A 17,805-nucleotide genomic window follows, 5' to 3' on the forward strand; every position below is an offset into this window, starting at 1 on the left:
CTTTCAGGTGTATTTTCAGATGTAGTTGTTGCTTCTCAAATTGAGGGCATATTTGCCTCCGGGGACCGGGGCCCTATACTGCAGGTTTATACAACCTCAAGATCAACGTGGAGGTCCTCCCAGAGGGTCAGTTCACTTGTCAGTTTTGGAAAGTAATGTTGAATGTTGTTCAATGGATACAATTTTTAAAAATTTTATTAAGACAAAAGCGATATGTTAGAGAGTATAATACAGAGCTTGTATGAATTTCAGGGAGACTTCCAAACAGAATCTTTTTTTTTTTCTGTGTATTGCAAACTTCTCTGGGCATCCCTTCATTATCCTGTGCAATGGAAAATACTAAGTAGAAATGTCTGAGATACATTCAGGTGTGTTGGAAGTGAATAGTCCACAAATCCAAATGCTGTTGTAATAAAATCATAATTGAGAAGGGTAACCTCTCATTTCCCCACACTTTTCCATAGTTTTCTTACCACTTAATATCAAAACATGACAATTTAAACTCTGTCTTTTAAACTGAAAACTCACAGCCTCTCCGTTTTTCTCACTTTCATCTTTTTCCTTCCTTGCCTTCTTTGGACATTGATTAGAAGAACTGAGAACAGAGAAATAATCTGTCCCACAGTGTGTAGTATGGAGAACTGCGCATCTGCCTCCTTAATTTATTGTATTGTATCCAGAGTGCATCGGAGAAGCCTTAGAGTTTAATTTTCTTTGAATCAGTTGTACAGGGTATTGTGGAGTAGTGGGGAGATGTCTGCACTGAGAATCAGGAGGTCTGGATGCTAATTCTAGCTTTGCTACTAACTCTGTGTAACCTTGGGCAAGTCATCTTCCCCACTTGGCCCCTAGGATTATCTTCAATCAAAAATGATAACATACGAGATGACTTTCTGTCTCCTCCAGCTCGAAAATGCCATTATTCTGTGTTCCTAATCCTATGAGAATTGACTGATCCAAAGACGTTTGAAAATTTTATGAAGTTACATGGAAGAGCCACGCTCTTCAGTTTGTGTTCACACCGATGCTCTTTAACACTTGGGTACCAAGTGTATGTGTTCTTTAAATGTTGAGTTTCCTTGCCTATACCGTGCTGCATCAAATCCAACTTAATTGAAATTGTTTCTTCCACCATAATAAAAATGCACATAACTCAGTAAACCCTGGGCTATAAAGACCTTGAAAACTTTGGAGCTTTCTGTTTTTGAAACCACTTTCACTGCAGTTTTAATTTGTACCCCTTCCCCAGCTTTTGTGTAACCAGGAAAGTCTGATCTGTCACGGGTGCCCAAGGATTTTTGTTTACAGGGTTTCGTCTCTTCCCTTTATCTGTCAGTTTGAACTAATGTTCTACCCTGGGCACTTCTCCAGATGTCAGACTATCACCATAGCACAGACAGTTGGACAGATTCTAGGCAAGTTGTGTTCGGTGTACATGGTACTTCGAGAAATGCATTTCTGATTTTCATGCTGGAAACTTTGGACAGTCCCTTTGTGAAACAGGAAAGTACCTCATATCTCTGTGCCTCTCTCTGTTCCTTGTTTAAGCCCTCTTTGCATCTCATTTGGTCTCTCACAATCATTGGCCCTTCCCTTGTCTCAGTAATTAATTATCTTCTCTCTTTCCATGCGTCCCATACCCCATTGCCAGAGTAACCTAAACTTTCAGCGTCGGTAGCATCACTCCCCTGTAAAAACTGCCTTTTTCTCCTAGAATTTCATGCTCTTCAAAATCTTATCTAGCCTGACTTACTCTTTGGCTTCATCTCTACCCACCTCCTTTGTGAGTCCACTCTAGCCACGCTAGACAGACCATCAGCCATGCTCCAGAACCTCCTGGACTCTCTGCTCCACGTCAGCACTGTGCACGCTGCTCCACTGCCTGGAAAGACGTCTCCAGCTTTTCTCTTCCTCCCCCTTTCCTTACCCATCTTTGGGGTCCCTTAACTGCTGCCTTGTTCCTGAAACGCCACCCAGTTCTCTCCATGCTTCCTTGCCGTCTTTCTCCTGTATGAGAAATAACCATCCTTCGCTGTTCTTGTGGCACTCTGTCCCTCTTTGCCTTGAATGACTCAGATGTTGATGCCAAACTGTGAGGACAGGAGCTGTAACTTCATCCTTGTACTGACCTCAGCGACAAGCAGAGAGTCTTCCACGTTGTATTTAGTAAATGTTGGTCGAGTTGAACTACATTGAATTAGGGTAGGTTTAATATAATATTGCTACAGACTAGGATTTTTTTTTCTTCTCTATTGGTACAGTTTTGCAAAGGGAAGAGAGTCCTGGCATCAGAGACTTCTTTCTCCGTGGTGATGGGAGGTGGAGAAGACCCCGGGGGTGGGCAACGTCTGACCATGCCGTCAACATAGCTTCCCTCTAATGAGCTGCCGTCAGCTTATAAATACTTGTTTTTAGAGATAGGGTAATGCTTCTTAGGGGGGGAGATTGATTAAGGCTATAAAAAATAAGTGAAATTTATTGCAGGTATCAGGTGGGTCATTTTCTTATTCGTTCAAAGACTCTTCTTAATCGGATCTGAGGACACCTCCTCTTCCCTCCTCTCCCTGTGTGCCCTGCTATGAACACTCTGCTCCTGCCTCATGCTCCTCCCATCTGTACTTCCATACCTTGGTTCATACTTCCTCTCTCCAGGTCATTCATTCATTCAGCACAGATTTATTTATTGCCTGCCGGTGGCTAAGCACCCTTCAAGAATGTATCTGTATGAACAGACTTGTGCTTGCCAAGGGGGAGTGGGGGTGAGGGAGGGATGGATGGGGAGTTTAGGATCAGCAGATGCAAACTATTATATATAGGATGGATAAACAACAAAGTCCTACTATATAGCACACGAACTATAGTCAGTATCCTGTGATAAACCATGATGGAAAAGAATATAAAAAAGAATGTCTCTATGTGTATAACTGAGTCACTTTGCTGCACAGCAGAGATTGGTACAGCATTGCAAATCAACTCTACTTCAATTAAAAAAAAGAATGCATCTGTAAACAATAGAGCATGCAAAAATCCTTCTCTCCACGGAGCTCACGTTCTAACTGGTGGTATGCCCTTTCCCTGTTGTCCAGATGCTAGGACGAGCTTGTCCTGCCTGGAAGCCGTTCCTGACTGCTTCAGCACAGGCTCTTTCTCCTGCATTTTTAGAGGCACCTGTTACCTGTTCCTCCCTTTTGACAGACATTGTCTTGTATTCTTGGTGCTCTTTATGTGTGAATATCTTATCTCCTCGAGTTCATTAGAAGCTTCTTGAGAGAGGATACCATGTCATTTGTTCATGAAAAGGTTTGTGTACTCACGTATATACCCTGCCTTGTGTACACTGTCTTAAATGTTTGCAGTTAGGCCCCTAATAAATATCTTTCATTGATTTGAGGGCATTTCGTGGCTCTCCGTTTTATCAAGTACGGTCTCCCTAAGACCGTGCTCTACCGTTAGGCATCAAAGCGTTCTTTAAAGATCCTGCGTGACTGTGTCACTACTGGTGCTGCTACTTAACCCTCTGCTGAGGAACCAGCCACATGCCGAGCGCAGCCTCTGCCTACACCTCATCAGCTGAGGAGATCACCTCTGCGATATTCTATCTGAGGTTCGCAAGTCTTGACTGTAACACTGATTCTGTTATTCAGAGGAGCAGAAGGTACCAGGCGGAGGAGAAGGCCTGCTAATTACGTCTGTAGTTGATTCTTGTGTGCACCTCTCCATCAGAGACTGGCATCTAAGACATCAGAGTGCCTTGATTTCTTGCCTTTATTTCTGAGTTGAGGCTAATGAGTGTCCATAGTAAAACTCATCTCCGTATTAGTAGGACTGCAAAAGGAGGTTATGGCTTTGACGGGTCAGTTGCACCCCTTTGCATGGCCATTCGATGACAGTCAGTGGCTGAGGCTGGAACACACTCCATCAGGGGCTAGAGAACTGAGCAAAGGCACCTGCCCCCAGCCTGGGAGCCTCACCTTACTGGCCTCATGTGCTGACAAAGGGAATTGGCTTCCATTTAAAGGTAAAAGTTGAGGGATGGAGTTATGGTTTTTTTTTAAATTTTGTTTCCAGTGGCTGTAGTCGACAGGCAGACCTCTGAGGCCTCCTGCCCCAGGTTCAAATCTTGCCTCTGCCACTTAACCAGCTGTGGAAGCTTGAGGAGGGCAATTAATTGCTTTTTAAACCGGTGCTAATAACAGTACTTACCTTAGTGGGTCCTTATAAAGCTTGGATGAGTTTTTATATGCGGGCATAGTAGGCCCACATAGAGATGGAAGCATACACGCTTGGATATTAGAAAATATTTGTCCACTTACTTAACCTTTTCTATGTCATAGAGGAAACTTGAGATTTTAGCTGTCGAGAGGTGGTCCAGTGACCTAGAGCTGCTTCCCTAGATGCTCTTAGAGTGCCAGAGGTCAAGATACCTCGATATAGATCTTAGCTTTTATATAGTACATCATTGCCTTCTTAAGGTGCAGGGTTTATTTATTAGGCGTGCCTTCGGACCTTATAGCGATCAGACTATGCCTAAGAGGAATGGGCTGAGTTAGGTGGATTTCAGTGGATTTATAATGACTGCCAACATAAACAAGCTCAGAGTGTTGAGTAAAGGTGAGCTGTCTTGGGAGGAGGCCCTGGCGCTGGGCCGCAGACTGAGTCATTGTCACGGATGGGAGCTCAGGTGGCATGTCCAAGGAGAGGAATTAGTACATTGGAAGGGAACATCACAACCAGACTGTTTCTGATAAGACAAATACAGCATAATTGACGACGTTTTCTTTCTTTTTTTAAAATTGCATAAATGAGACCTGATTTAATCGCAGATAATGTGAAAAAGTTCTCTAGGGGTTGAAAGTGTGACAATAGCCGAACGCCTACCACTGTCTTAGATCAGGTGAATATAGAGCCCGGAGCGGGGGAGGTGATGGTGCCGTGGGGAGACACAGTTAGAGTCTATCTCATTCTTCATATGACGTTTTTAGAGGGAGTTTGATACGCCCGAGCGGGAGCAAAGGCAAGGAACCAGGAGGGCAGAGGATTTGAAAAGTGTCAGGTGGTCGAAGGAGCTGAAGAAGCTTTATTTAATAATGTTGAGATGGAACATACCAGCAGATCCATAAAGGCACATAGACGTACCTACGGTGTCCCACACTGTGGGCAGCTAGAGAAGAGACGGCTTAGAGTGTAGGCACGGGATTATTATGTGTAGCCATCAGCTGAGTTAGCAGACAGAAGAGGGTTCTCCATCATTTAGCTTTCCGAGGGCAGAATGGGAACCACTGTGTGGGGTTCCAGGACTCAGCTGGCGGGGGAAGCCTTCACCGGAGGATGTGCCTGGCTTGGACGAGGCCCGAGCTCTGAGGGAAGAGGGCCTTGAAGACGGGCTAAATCACAGGTGCGAAGACACCCTGTGATTCTGGTGGAGCTTTAGCCCGGCAACCTCCTAACTCAGAGATTCGGGATAGCCTTGCTGAGAGATCCATTACGTTGCTGTACCTCCCAGCTCCAGTCTCATCCTAGACTTCATCTTTATTGTTGGTTAGCTACCGTATTCATGAGGATGTGGGAGAATTTGCTCTGCAGACATCCTCAGCTACCCAAATCTACTTCAATTCGGAGTGGGGGATAATTGATCGGTATCTCTTTGTTTCCTGAGTGGAGCTAGTGAGAGGTGCCTGTTTGGGTATTATTTTGTTTGGGGGAGTTTGGGCAGAATTAGTACCAACACAGCAGCATTCACGTCATTCTTAATTGTTCTTTTCCTCTCAGACTCCATTTTTCTGTGGTCTTAACGGGATGGTGGATACTCCTCTCCTCCTTTCCTCTCTCCCAACTCCCACCCCTTTTCCGTCTCGAGCCATTTCTGTGTCGTTTCTTGTACTGTAAACAGATATGAATCATTTTCTCTACGGTTCTGTCGAAATAAGTTCCTCTGTGTGTCCGTGTGTCCGTGGGTGTGTAAATACAATGTGTACACGTGCCTGTGCCTGAGCGATTCAGCGTGGGGCTCACCAAGCGTGTGGTGCAGTACAAACAGTGCAGTGAAAAGGATGTTTTTGCACAGATCTGGAATGGCTTTTTTGTGCCTTACCGATCTGAGGCACAGAAATTCTAAAAAAGAAAAGAGAAAAAGCCGAGGAAGCAGCAATGTAAAAGAAACCCTGTGCATCATCCCACCCCCCTCCCCGCCGTGGTTTGCGTGGTGTTGGGAGCTCAGGGGCACCTCACGGGGAGAACGAGCTCTTGACACAGTGACCTCATTCCCCATGCCGCCCTTCTCCTGGCAGAAGCTGTGCTGGCTCCCGGGCTGTCTCTGCTGCAAGGCGGCCGGCACTGCATCGGGAATGATGCGACCTAGGCTTGCAAGGACTTGCCCGGCAACTGGAATTTATGACAGATAGCTCGCTGCAGCTGAACTTTGATCCGGGATACAGTCGAACCGCCTCTTACACACAGGAGGGAGACACGTCCTTCTCTGCAATGAAAAGCCAGCCTTAAAAAAAAAAAAAAGAAAGAAAGAAAAAAAAAAGAGAGCGCATGTGTCAGGTTTATAATTATGAACTGGTGAGTGTATGATGCCAAATCCTTGTTAACGTGTGTGTGTGTGTTTTCTCCAAACATCCGGAGGTATTTGCCCTTTTCCCTGTTTTCATGATGAAAAGATCTGAGTTGATGCTCAATGCATGGGAGGGGGCCTGGGCTCCTTGGAGAGGAGGATGTGCCCCTGGCAGCCCCGGGCCTGGGGTGCATTCCCAGCCCAGAGTCTCCGCATTTCACAGACAGAGGAGCCCCTGCCAACAACCAGAGGCTGTAGCTTTTCTTGGAGTGATGACTCACTTCAGCTCACAAAGGATTCTGGGCAGGGTAATGAGAAGTCAGGTTAGCTGACCCGGCCCTATGACTTCACTTTGCAGAGAACAAGGCAGTAGAGGAGTGACGCTGCAGATGCCCAAGGCACTGCAGTGGGATATTGGCTCAGGACCGGTGGCCACGATAGACGGGACTATAGGTATGGGACGGGACGCCAGTTGTTCCAGGCAAATAGGAGGAAAGAACGGAAAAGAGGATTTTTTCCCTCTAAAATCATACCAGCAAAGTCCATTCATAAAGCTTTTTAAAGGTGCTTTCTGCCAGCTTTTGAACTGAACTTGTATCAGCATCTCCAGCCCTGAATTGTCAGAAGAGCTGAGAGTTGGGGGACTCATTTTTTTTTCCAAGTAGACGTATCAAGGTAAAGTACCAGATTCCTGTTGGGTTCCACGTGCCCTCAGTAGCCAACCTGAAATGCTCATTTAGGATATTATGACTTGAAAGTTTACTCTTTCTTCTTATTCCAGATTCTAGGACATCCGTTTCTGTTACTGGCTCTTCCTTGTGCCTGAATACTACCCCCTAGCATGCACCAGGCTTTAGTGCCAAAGCTACCTGGGGGATGGAGCCAGTCCAGAAAGGGTCAGGTAGGTCTCCCCTGCTTTTCTTTCAAGAGTTGTTGTGTGCAAAGAAATATGGTAAAATGTAGCCATATTTTGTATGGAAATGGATACAAATGTATGGTAATCAGCTCCCTCAATAAGGGTGCCCTGTCCTCTGAAACATGGTCTTGCTGTGATAATCCCTCCACAGCCTCAGTCTTAGGCAGTAGAAGTGCTTCATGGAGGTGCCCACCAGACGCAGCCTCGCCAGCATGATTCATGTCACAGCCTCACATCAGAGACCAGAGTCAGCTGTAGGATGTGCAAATAGGAAATAATTAAACGGCTCCAGATTTCCATCAGCGGTAATATCTCTTTCACTCCTCGGATGGAGGCATTCAGTAAATATTTTTTGAAATTTTTTCTTTTCAGTATAGTCCCTAAATTTGGTGTGTTATTTGGCCTGTTAACCTACACGCAATGCACTAAAATCCAAGAAAGCCTGCTTTATATGCTCGGGGACTGCTTCCAACATCAGACAGAGGTAGCTGTTAACTGCTGGGGAAGTAAGCGTATTTCATCATAGTCTGTTGTAGGATCCAGACGATTACAGAGCTGTTTTCTTACGACGTCCATGGGCTTTTCACACAAAAGCTTTTCTTTTTTCTTTTTAAATAGTGAGGTGGTAACATTTGGTCCTCCAATGTACATGACATGCTACCTTTCCAAAGCGAAACTTGGCAAATCTGAAAGCATGGTTTTACCACTTCATCCAATTTATGGTTTTAGCGCTTTCTGTTAAAAAAAATATTTCTGAGAATGTTAAATGCATTTGTAATAATAATTAGAACATTTTAGAATAATGCAAACCGTACGCTGGACAGGACCCTCAAACATCTCTTTTCTATTTGCTCTCATATCCACCCCCATAGCTCGCCCTCTCACAGAAGGAAAGAATGTTTGTTTCCTTTCTTCATTGTAAAGATGTGTCTTGTTTGTGCCTAGTACTTGGCATTTTCAAAGCAAAGTTGAGGATGTTGAGTCAGTTTCAAAGGATGTTTGATCACATCATACCATGCTGAGAATATAATGTCCCCACACCCATCAGTTCTACTCATCCTTAAATACCTTATTCAAAATCTCCCTCCCACAGAAGGGCTTTCTCTGATACTCCAGCAGGAGGTCATTTCTTAGTCCTGTTATAGAATTAACTTCTCTAGATAGACAGCTACATAGATATAATTAGACCAGATTCCTATTATAGGAATTATAGGAGTTAATTTGCTAGCCATTCAAGGATTTTCTTCTTACATCTCTTCTAAGGACATTTTAAACAGTAATTTGAACATATTATAATTGCTTACATTTCTACACATTTATATCATGTTTCCCCACCTAAACTATAAGCTCACTGAAGGCAAGGATCAAGATTTGTGCCTTTCTCTACAATTCCCATCTCCTAGCAGTTCTCTGCACGTGGAAAGCACTCAACAAATAGTTGATTAAGAAGAAAGGCAGTTTGGGCTTCCCTGGTGGCGCAGTGGTTGAGAGTCCGCCTGCCGATGCAGGGAACACAGGTTCGTGCCCCGGTCCGGGAGGATCCCACATGACGCGGAGCGGCTGAGCCCGTGAGCCATGGCTGCTGAGCCTGTGCGTCTGGAGCCTGTGCTCCGCAGCAGAAGGGGCCGCAACGGTGAGAGGCCCGCATACCGCAAAAAAAAAAAAAAAAAAAAAAAAAGAGTAAGTTGAATAAATTTAGATAGGCTTGGGGACAATCATGTTAATACTAACTACTTATTAAATATCTATTAGGTGTCAGGGACCATGTCAGCACTTAATCCCCTCAATAACTCTACAAGGTGAACATCACTGTGTACACCTTACAAAAGAAGACAGTGAGACTCAGAAAATGAATTAATTTGCTCCAAATCACACAGCTAATGAGGAGCAGAACTGGGCTCTGAACTTAAAGTTGTGGCTTAGAGTCCATGGCCTCTGCCACTGTCTTGTAATGCCAGACTTTGGAGAGAAAAGGTACTTCCGGTACAGTGAGTTGGGAGTTTTCTCTGTGTGTGTGTCTGTCTGGCCTTTTGTACTCTTTCATCCCTGTGTACTTGTCTATAGTTCTGTCAATGACAGCTTGAAGGGGTGGTAGGTGTTCCTTCGTTGGGGAGTTGGTGGCAGTCATTCTGTATGATTTGGTTGTAATTTGGGAACTATCAACGTATATATTTGAACTGCCCTTAATTAGGCCTTCTGGTTCTATTACAACTGTATTTTACAGAAATTGGTTACAGTATAGTTGGGACCTAAACAGATGAAGCAAAGAAAACAAAGGTTGAGCATCAGCTGTGGTGCTTCTAACTTAGAAAGAGTGAAAGCGGGTGACCCTGGATACTTGACGCTGACGTACTGAACTATAGTTGAGGATCATCAGCAGCAGAATTTGGAGCATCTGATGTCTCTGGCGTTAGGCTAGGTTCTGATACAGAACGGAGAAGGAAGAGAAGTGTGTGATAGCTTAACATAGGGCATTGGATTCTGTCCTACATGATGCGCTTATAATGAAGAAAAAGAAGACACTCTATTGCACAGGACTCTTGTTAGCCAGGTGCCTTGCAGAATTGCATGACATCTGAGAGCTCTTATTACCTGTTGTCATCTAGGACTGGTATTTCATCATGATTTTATCGCTGGTGGTAAATGGTCTTCACTTAGCCCTGGATGAGGGACTAGGGAGCAAGGAAGCTGCTGTTGATGGGAAACATCTCGGCGGTGAGCAGGGTCTTACCCTGTCTCGTCTGTATGTGTGGTACCTATTTACTCAGCAACATTTGAGTGCCCAATGTGCGAGTGTTTTACTCCATAGTGCCTCACATACGCCCCACTCGGGTTATAACGTGGAGACTTCTTAGCAAAGGTTTGAATTATGGAAACGGATAATTGGCCCGATGGCTCATATTTTCATTGTGACTTTTCAGCTACAAATCTATCGCAGTAGCGGAACGATCCAGAAGTGTTCGAGGTCTATGATTAGAGAGATGTCTGTCATCATCCTTGGTGATGGTGAAGACAGCTCCCGAACTACAGAGTTCTCACTTCTCCCTGTCCACTGATTGCCTCCTCTGTCTGATTCTCCACGCTTTGTGGCTTGTCCATCTCTGCTTATCCTATGACAGTTTTTCATCAGTCGTCAAATCTCAGTAGCAAGAGTAGTAGCTAATAGGACTAATGAAAGCTTGTAGCCTCAGGAACATAATAGGTTTCTTCTGTAAACCAATGAGCCGGCTGATTTGTCATCGCACCTAGTGCATCTCTGCATTAGACAGGCTGCTAAGCAGATTCAGGTGATACGGTGGACGTTAACCCGTGTGTGTGTGTGTGTGTGTGTGTGTGTGTATCTGCCATCTGCCACCATGACCACTCTTATTTAACTCTCATTAGAAGTTTCTTAGTAAGTCATGGCTAATAGACACCATTAACTGTAGTATTATTAATGAGAGCCTCGTATTTACATTTTCTTTTGAATTAAAACAGTTTATCTAAATAATAAGCTTAGGAATTAGACCTTCTTTAAGAGAACTCCATCAAGTGTTGAAAGAAAGCACCAGGGAGCTTTAGAAAAGCTGTTAGAGAGTTTCTAAATTTTCCAAAAAATTTTTTTATTGTCAACTTTACTGCCATCAACGATTGCAATGAAGACTCAGCCTTTAATTTCTGAGATCAGTGGCATTTAAGCCAGACATACAGTAAACTGGTAAAAATGCCTTTTTCAATGCTGGGTGCCTTTTAAATTTCAGATACAAACATTTGAAAGTCAAGTATAGTAATTCGGTTTCAAGGGAAAGCTACTTAAAATGAAGCAGCGTGTGAGTTGATGGGGGTTGTGTGTTCTGCCCTCCTGTAAGGGTATTTCGGTCTGCAAGAGGATGTATAGGAAGGGGATGTGTGTTTTTCTAGAACAGCTTTTTAAAAAAGAACCGTCTGTTAAAAGAACCAAAAACAACACCTATACATAAAGTCGGGGTTAATAAATTGAACTAAATTGTAAAACACAAGATTCATCTGATTCGTTCTGCCTCCGAGAAACTGTTCACTTAACCTCAGAGAGCTAATGATTTCCCCAGGCCCAAGGGTATTGAAGATAAAACTCGGCACATTCGTCGTTCTATGAATAGTTTGTTGAAAGGAATAGACCTGTATTATCACTGTGCCCACTGTACATTTTACAGGCGTGTTTGACCATTTTTATGAGTCACGGTATCTACTGCATGTGGTAGTTTTATTGGCATCTATAATTTTAACTTTAGTGTTAATTTTGGCAGTCCAGAGAACAAAAACAGGCACACTTTGGTCCTGAGGAGCAAGACTTTGAGTTAGAAAAGAGTAAATTATGAAGCCTTTATTACACGGGAAAAAGTTAATAGCCAATCAATCTATTTTGCTGTCGTTTTTAAAATTACAGCCTACTTTTTCCGGTTGGATGAGCATTAAACTAGTTTTCTCCAGCAAGACGGAAACAGAGGTAGACAGCAGTACTATATTATGCTTTTATGCCAGAATTCTGCTGCATTGATATAGAATCAAAGAATTTGAGAGTCTGAAGGAATCTTTGAAATTATGTCATCCCAACCCTCATCTGCAGACACAGAGTGGCAATTATATTTTGTTATTAGAGACTGGGCTCTTATCAAACTATCTCCTGAATGCCTTCTTATACTGGCAGTTTCCCAATGATAAATTAGTACAGTTTCAGAACTACCTTTGTAAGTAGGTTGCTTTGGTTCATGAACTTCGTTAGGGTCAAAGGTAACTTCAGTCCAGAATACAGAGTGAATTGACATTTACGATGGAAAACAGTATGTGAAAATAAAGAGGAAAACAGGCTAATTTGAACGGAATGCTGGTACTTGGGGAAAAAAAGATTATTTAAAGAAGGCTAAGATAGAAGATGAACTTTGGGGAACTTTCAAGGTTGTATTATAGTTTATTGTGATGTGATCCACCTGGAAAAATTACAGCTTTCCTTTTCGTATTTGATGGGTATGAAGATGGGTACTTTAAGATGAAAGGAAATAGATTTACGTTTGTCTTTCTGGTAGGTATCTTTTGGAAAGCTATGGGTATCATCTGGGAAGGGGTGGATGTAGGTTGTCATGGAAGTCACATCTTCTTAGTTGCGTCCCTCCCCCGCCCTGCCCCCCCCCACCCGTGCGTATGCAAAGGTTGGGGAGCACAGAGAACCTAAATTAGTGACTGGGGAAAATGGCATTCATAGAGGACTGAGCTTTATTATAGTTCTTCCTCTTTTTTTTTTCGTACAAAAAGAACCAAGATAGGAACAATTTTGGAACTCAAGTTTCAGAGGTTTGGGGTATCTAAGAGGCACTCAAATAAATTTCTTGAAAGGATGAATTATGTGGGAGAGAATTTTTTGAAAGAATCCTAACTAAAGTAACTGGCCAGAAGTTGGAAGGGAGAGCAGATAGAGGGGGTTAAATAGTAAAAATGCATGGGCCTGATAAAGATATTTCTGAGGTGGAAGTCACCATCTGTAGAAGATAAAAGACAGGAAGTCGGCACATGCGTGATGTCTGCTTGTTGTCGCAGACCCTCCTTTCAGTTGCCTGGCGGTGGTAATAGTCACCAGTTTGTTCCCTACAGTTGCGCAAGAGTGATTTTCTAACACAAACGTGTCATGTAATTCCCCTGTATAAACACACACAGGGTTCCTGTCAGCATAAAGGGTAAGAGTGTGGAGCCTTCTGGTCTATGAGGAGGCTGCATTTCTCTCCGTCTCACCCCCAGCCTGCTCCAGATGTGCCAGAATAGGCCGTCAGCATCCCCAGCTCAGCGCGCTGCGCCGTGCCCCGCACATGCTCACTCCCGCCTCTGCTACGGCAGCTGCATCCTTCACTCTCCTCGTCATCACCGGACACATTTACCTTTGTCCTCATACATCTTAGCCTGACTGTAGTACCTTAAACGAAAGAAGTGTCCAAATATTCCCTGAGGTATTTGAAATCTAATGTGAAATGCTCTTAAAATCAACAAGGTTTACTTAGAATTGTAATATCGTCATGCCTTCTCACATTTTAAATTCATTTAACAGAAATTTATTGAATGCCTGCTCTGTCCAAGGCACCGTGCTTGGCTTGATCTGAATGATCCTGGATTTGACAAATGTTCCCTGAGGACTGGACTTAAATGGATGTTCGTAAGAAAATAAAGCTGAGATAAAACCTATTTACCCCTGCTTTCTAGAACAATAGGACAGAATTATAGCATTTTAGAAAGAATTGGCTAGCCCACAAGGTAGCCGTGAGCTTTTCCCGGAGTTGTCTTTATGAATATGTTCAGAACTAATTCTGGCAATAGAAAAATCCATCCTATAAATTATAGACAAGTAACAATTCATAGTTTATGCAAAATGTGGTCGTTTCTATAGATTATGATGACCAATAATATTTTAGCAGTATTTACATTCCCTTGTTTTCTTCTTTGACCATAAATGTGGTCCAGTTGTTGGAAGAATTTTCTAGTAGCATATTTTAAGAATGACTTGTTGGTTCCTTAAGTAGGTCTGATATAAGATCCAAAGAAAATCATTGTAAACTTGAATAAGATGTTGTGTTGTGTTGATCGATACCTATAATTCCTTTTATATAGATCTTAAATGCATGTCTTAGCCCTCACTTAATGTATAATTTTTCTGTGGTAACTGCTATGTTTGGGGCAAAATTAATAGGGAGAGTCTTAGAAATTTCATGGTTATTTGGTCTCATTAAATTCTGTGTTCGTTTTGCAATTATTTAGCAACATATATTAATAAAATCACAACTCTTTGGATACCCTGAGCAATCCCTTGGATTCCGATGTTGTAAATGGATATTCATTCATTCAGCAAACAAGTACTGGGTGTCTGGGGTGAGCTCTGCGTTATTCCAGGCACTGAGAATGTAGGAGTGTGGGGTTCACGTTTCCTTCTGTCTTGGAGCTTATATTCTAGTGGGTGAGACAGACAGTATACCAGTACACGCATACACACATTCAGAGAGTGAAGACAGTGACTTGGAAGGACCCTGGTACCAATTCCAGTAGTGGGGGGGGTCCCCACTTCACCAGCAATTCTCTGACACCAGCTGAGTGTCCCACAGTTCATCCCAATTCCAACACCATCTACCTGGAAAGCATCAGATCCCATGGGTTAAGGGCTCAGTCCACAGGAGTGCCCTCACCGCACCCCACCCCTGACCACTGATGTCACTCGCAAGCCCAGATTGTCACCTGTGTTCTGAAAGACTGGTGATAGATTGGAGGCTCCCACCACCCCCTCCTTGGGTTCAGTTACTTTGCTAGAGCAGCTTACGGGGAGAAACACTTTACTTACTAGGGTGCCAGTGTATTATAAAAGAATACAAGTCAGGAAGAGCCAGGTGGAAGAGATGCATAGGGCAAGGAATAGGGAGATGGCACGGAGCTTCCATGCCCTCCCGAGGTGCACCACCCTCCCCAATCTCCACGTGTTCAGCAACCTTGGAAGCTCTCTGAACCCCATCCTTTGGTTTTTTATGGAGGCTTCATTACATAAGCATGCTTGGTTAAATCATTGGCCGTTGAAGATTGATTCAACCTCCAGCCACTCTCCTCTCCCCGGCGGAGGTCAGGGGGCGGGGCTGAAAGTTCCAACCCTGTAACCACGTGGTTAGTTCTCCTGGCTATGAGCCCCCATCCTTAGGTGCGGGTCCAAAAATCACCTCACTGATGTAACAAAGATACCTTGATCTCTCTCACCACTTAGGAAATTCCAAGGGTTTTAGGAGCTCTGTGCCAGACATGGGGATGAAGACCAAACATATATTTCTTATTATAAACCATAGTATCCAGTAACATGAGAGAGAGTGTGCTGTGGTTTTAGGACAGCATTAGATCGGGTGCCTGGGCAGGGCTTCCCTAGGAGGCCCTGTTTAAATGGAGACCCAGAGGCGGAGAAGCAGCCCGTCCTGCAGAGATCTGCGTGAAGCACATCCCAGGCAGGGGCTCAACAAAGGCGAAGGCTCTGAGTGGGGAAAAAGCTTGGTGAGTTCAAAGAACAGAGGAAGTTGTGAGCATGTTGTAGGGGGGAGCGGAAGAGGGGTCGGCGGATGGTCCCAGATGTGGGTGGACAGGCTCAGGCCAGCGTAGACCCAGCAAGGAGTTCGATCTCCTAGGCGCAGTCGGCAGTCACTGCAGGATTTCATGCAAGGAAGCAGCGTGTTTTACGCTTTTCTAAGAAGACTGCTCTGTGGAGAACGGAGTGTTGGGTAGGAGAGAGTGCTGGGAGGCATCAAGCCATTGTCATGGGCCAGGTGAGGGGGACAGTGACCTGGGGTAGGAGTCGCATGGCAGATGGAGTGGAGGGAAGAGACCCAGGAAGCATGTGGGTGTAGAGGACACAGGATGGCCGGTGGGGTGGGACGGGAGTGAGAAGTAATTTATCTTAGTGCACTATAAAAGCAAGAGGACGGGCTTCTCTGGTGGCGCAGTGGTTGAGAGTCCGCCTGCCGACGCAGGGGACACGGGTTCGTGCCCCGGTCTGGGAAGATCCCACATGCCGCGGAGCGGCTGGGCCCGTGAGCCATGGCCACTGAGCCTGCGCGTCCGGAGCCTGTGCTCCGCAACGGGAGAGGCCACAACAGTGAGAGGCCCGCGTCCCGCAAATAAATAAATAAATAAAATAAAATAAAAACAAGAGGACGTGAAGATGGTCACTTAGAGCATCCAAATTCCATTTGATTCTCTCTCCTGAGTTAAATGTTATTCCACGTATTCAGTATTATAGTGAAACTGAGCTTTTTCAATACCAATGCGTTTCAAGAGACACTTAAAGCTTACTTGCCTCTTACAGTTGGCTGCAGTGACTGAAAAGAAATTAACTTAGAAGATCAGTAAACGTTTGATATTTGTTAGTTAAACTAAACAAGAATTTCAGCTAACAGCATAAGGACAAGCATGACCTAAACTCGTTAATTTTGCTAATAGTCATTCCTTCTTTACAGAAAGCTCAAGTTCCCTATAACATATACAAAATTAGAAAATAGACCTGCATTATTTTAAAAAAATCCTATTTAGTATTTTTGTATCTTTAGTCTTCTGAGAAGTCCATAAGTATGACAGGCAAATTCTAGAAGGTGTTACCCTCCCAAATGATGCACAGGTCCAAAGGTACTGGAATGTGCTTTGATCTCCCCACCCCACCCCCCCCGCGTGCTTGTTAGCTGACCCCATTGTCCTTTTCATCTGACTTATGAAATTATTCCAGGGACTTCCCTGGAGGTCCAGTGGTTAAGATGCCCTGCTTCCCAGCCTCAGAGCACAGGGAGATCAGCTCGGTGCTTTGTGACCACCTAGAGGGGTGGGATAGGGAGAGTGGGAGGGAGACGCAAGAGGGAGGAGATATGGGGATATATGTATATGTATAGCTGATACACTTTGTTATACAGCAGAAACTAATACACCATTTTAAAGCAATTATACTCCAATAAAGATATTAAAAAAAAAAAAAAAGATGCCGTGCTTCCACTGCAGAGGGCATGGGTTCCATCCCTGGTCGGGGAACTAAGATCCCACATGCCGTGTGGCATGGCCAAAAAAAAAAAAATGCCGGATGACTTTGAAGTCCACGTAACCAACCTAGCAACTCTTAAGAAACCTGCCTCACTGCGGCTCATCCTGTCCTGTAGAAGGTGGAGGGACAGAGAAGGATCCACAGGAGAGATCTTTAGAGTGGCTATGGCTGAGCTACACAGCCACCATGGGGAGGGGAGATTTGAACATGAGTAGCTCCAAACACACCCCTCTACTGCATCTCACCACCACCATTAGTTCATCCTTTACACAGAAGCCTTTAGAATACGGTTGTGTTTGAATGAAGGGTACAACAGTTTTTCAAAGATTTAAATACACTCTTCTAGGCAGTAGCAAGCTTGCCTACTGAGATGGGCGCAGTCCACATAATTCTGTCATTTTTGTTTTTTGGTTTTTTTTTTTTTCGATACGCGGGCCTCTCACTGTTGTGGCCTCTCCCGTTGCGGAGCACAGGCTCCGGACGCGCAGGCTCAGCGGCCATGGCTCACGGGCCCAGCTGCTCCACGGCATGTGGGATCTTCCCAGACCGGGGCACGAACCTGTGTCCCCTGCATCGGCAGGCGGACTCTCATCCACTGCGCCAGCAGGGAAGCCCAGTTCTGTCATTTTTGAGTCACCAATATGAATTGAGCTTCACCAGCCAGTGAGTGAAACTCACATCCTCAGCAGCCTCCCAAAATTCCGTGTTCCAGCTTCTGCTCTCTGCTACCCCAACAAATACTTGCGAGCATCTCTCAGAGGTCTATCTATTTATGAGACTTACATC

At 44.4% G+C, this 17,805-nt stretch overlaps 1 protein-coding gene across 4 annotated transcripts in view; it reads left to right on the top strand.

The window, feature by feature from the left end:
* The window catches only part of STOX2 (storkhead box 2), a 208,201-nt gene that overhangs the window by 164,520 nt on the left and 25,876 nt on the right, over positions 1-17,805 (top strand). The window contains exon 1 of one of the 4 annotated variants that reach the window (XM_060291449.1): positions 6,214-7,457. The exons of the other annotated variants lie outside the window; for them this stretch is intronic. Within the exon in view, the coding sequence (XP_060147432.1) occupies positions 7,433-7,457 (25 nt within the window). The 5' untranslated portion in view covers positions 6,214-7,432. Of the gene's footprint in view, positions 1-6,213; positions 7,458-17,805 lie in introns of those variants that run through there. 4 annotated transcript variants of the gene reach the window in all.

Source organism: Globicephala melas, chromosome 21, assembly GCF_963455315.2.
Source record: "Globicephala melas chromosome 21, mGloMel1.2, whole genome shotgun sequence".
NCBI classification, from domain to species: Eukaryota; Metazoa; Chordata; class Mammalia; order Artiodactyla; family Delphinidae; genus Globicephala; species Globicephala melas.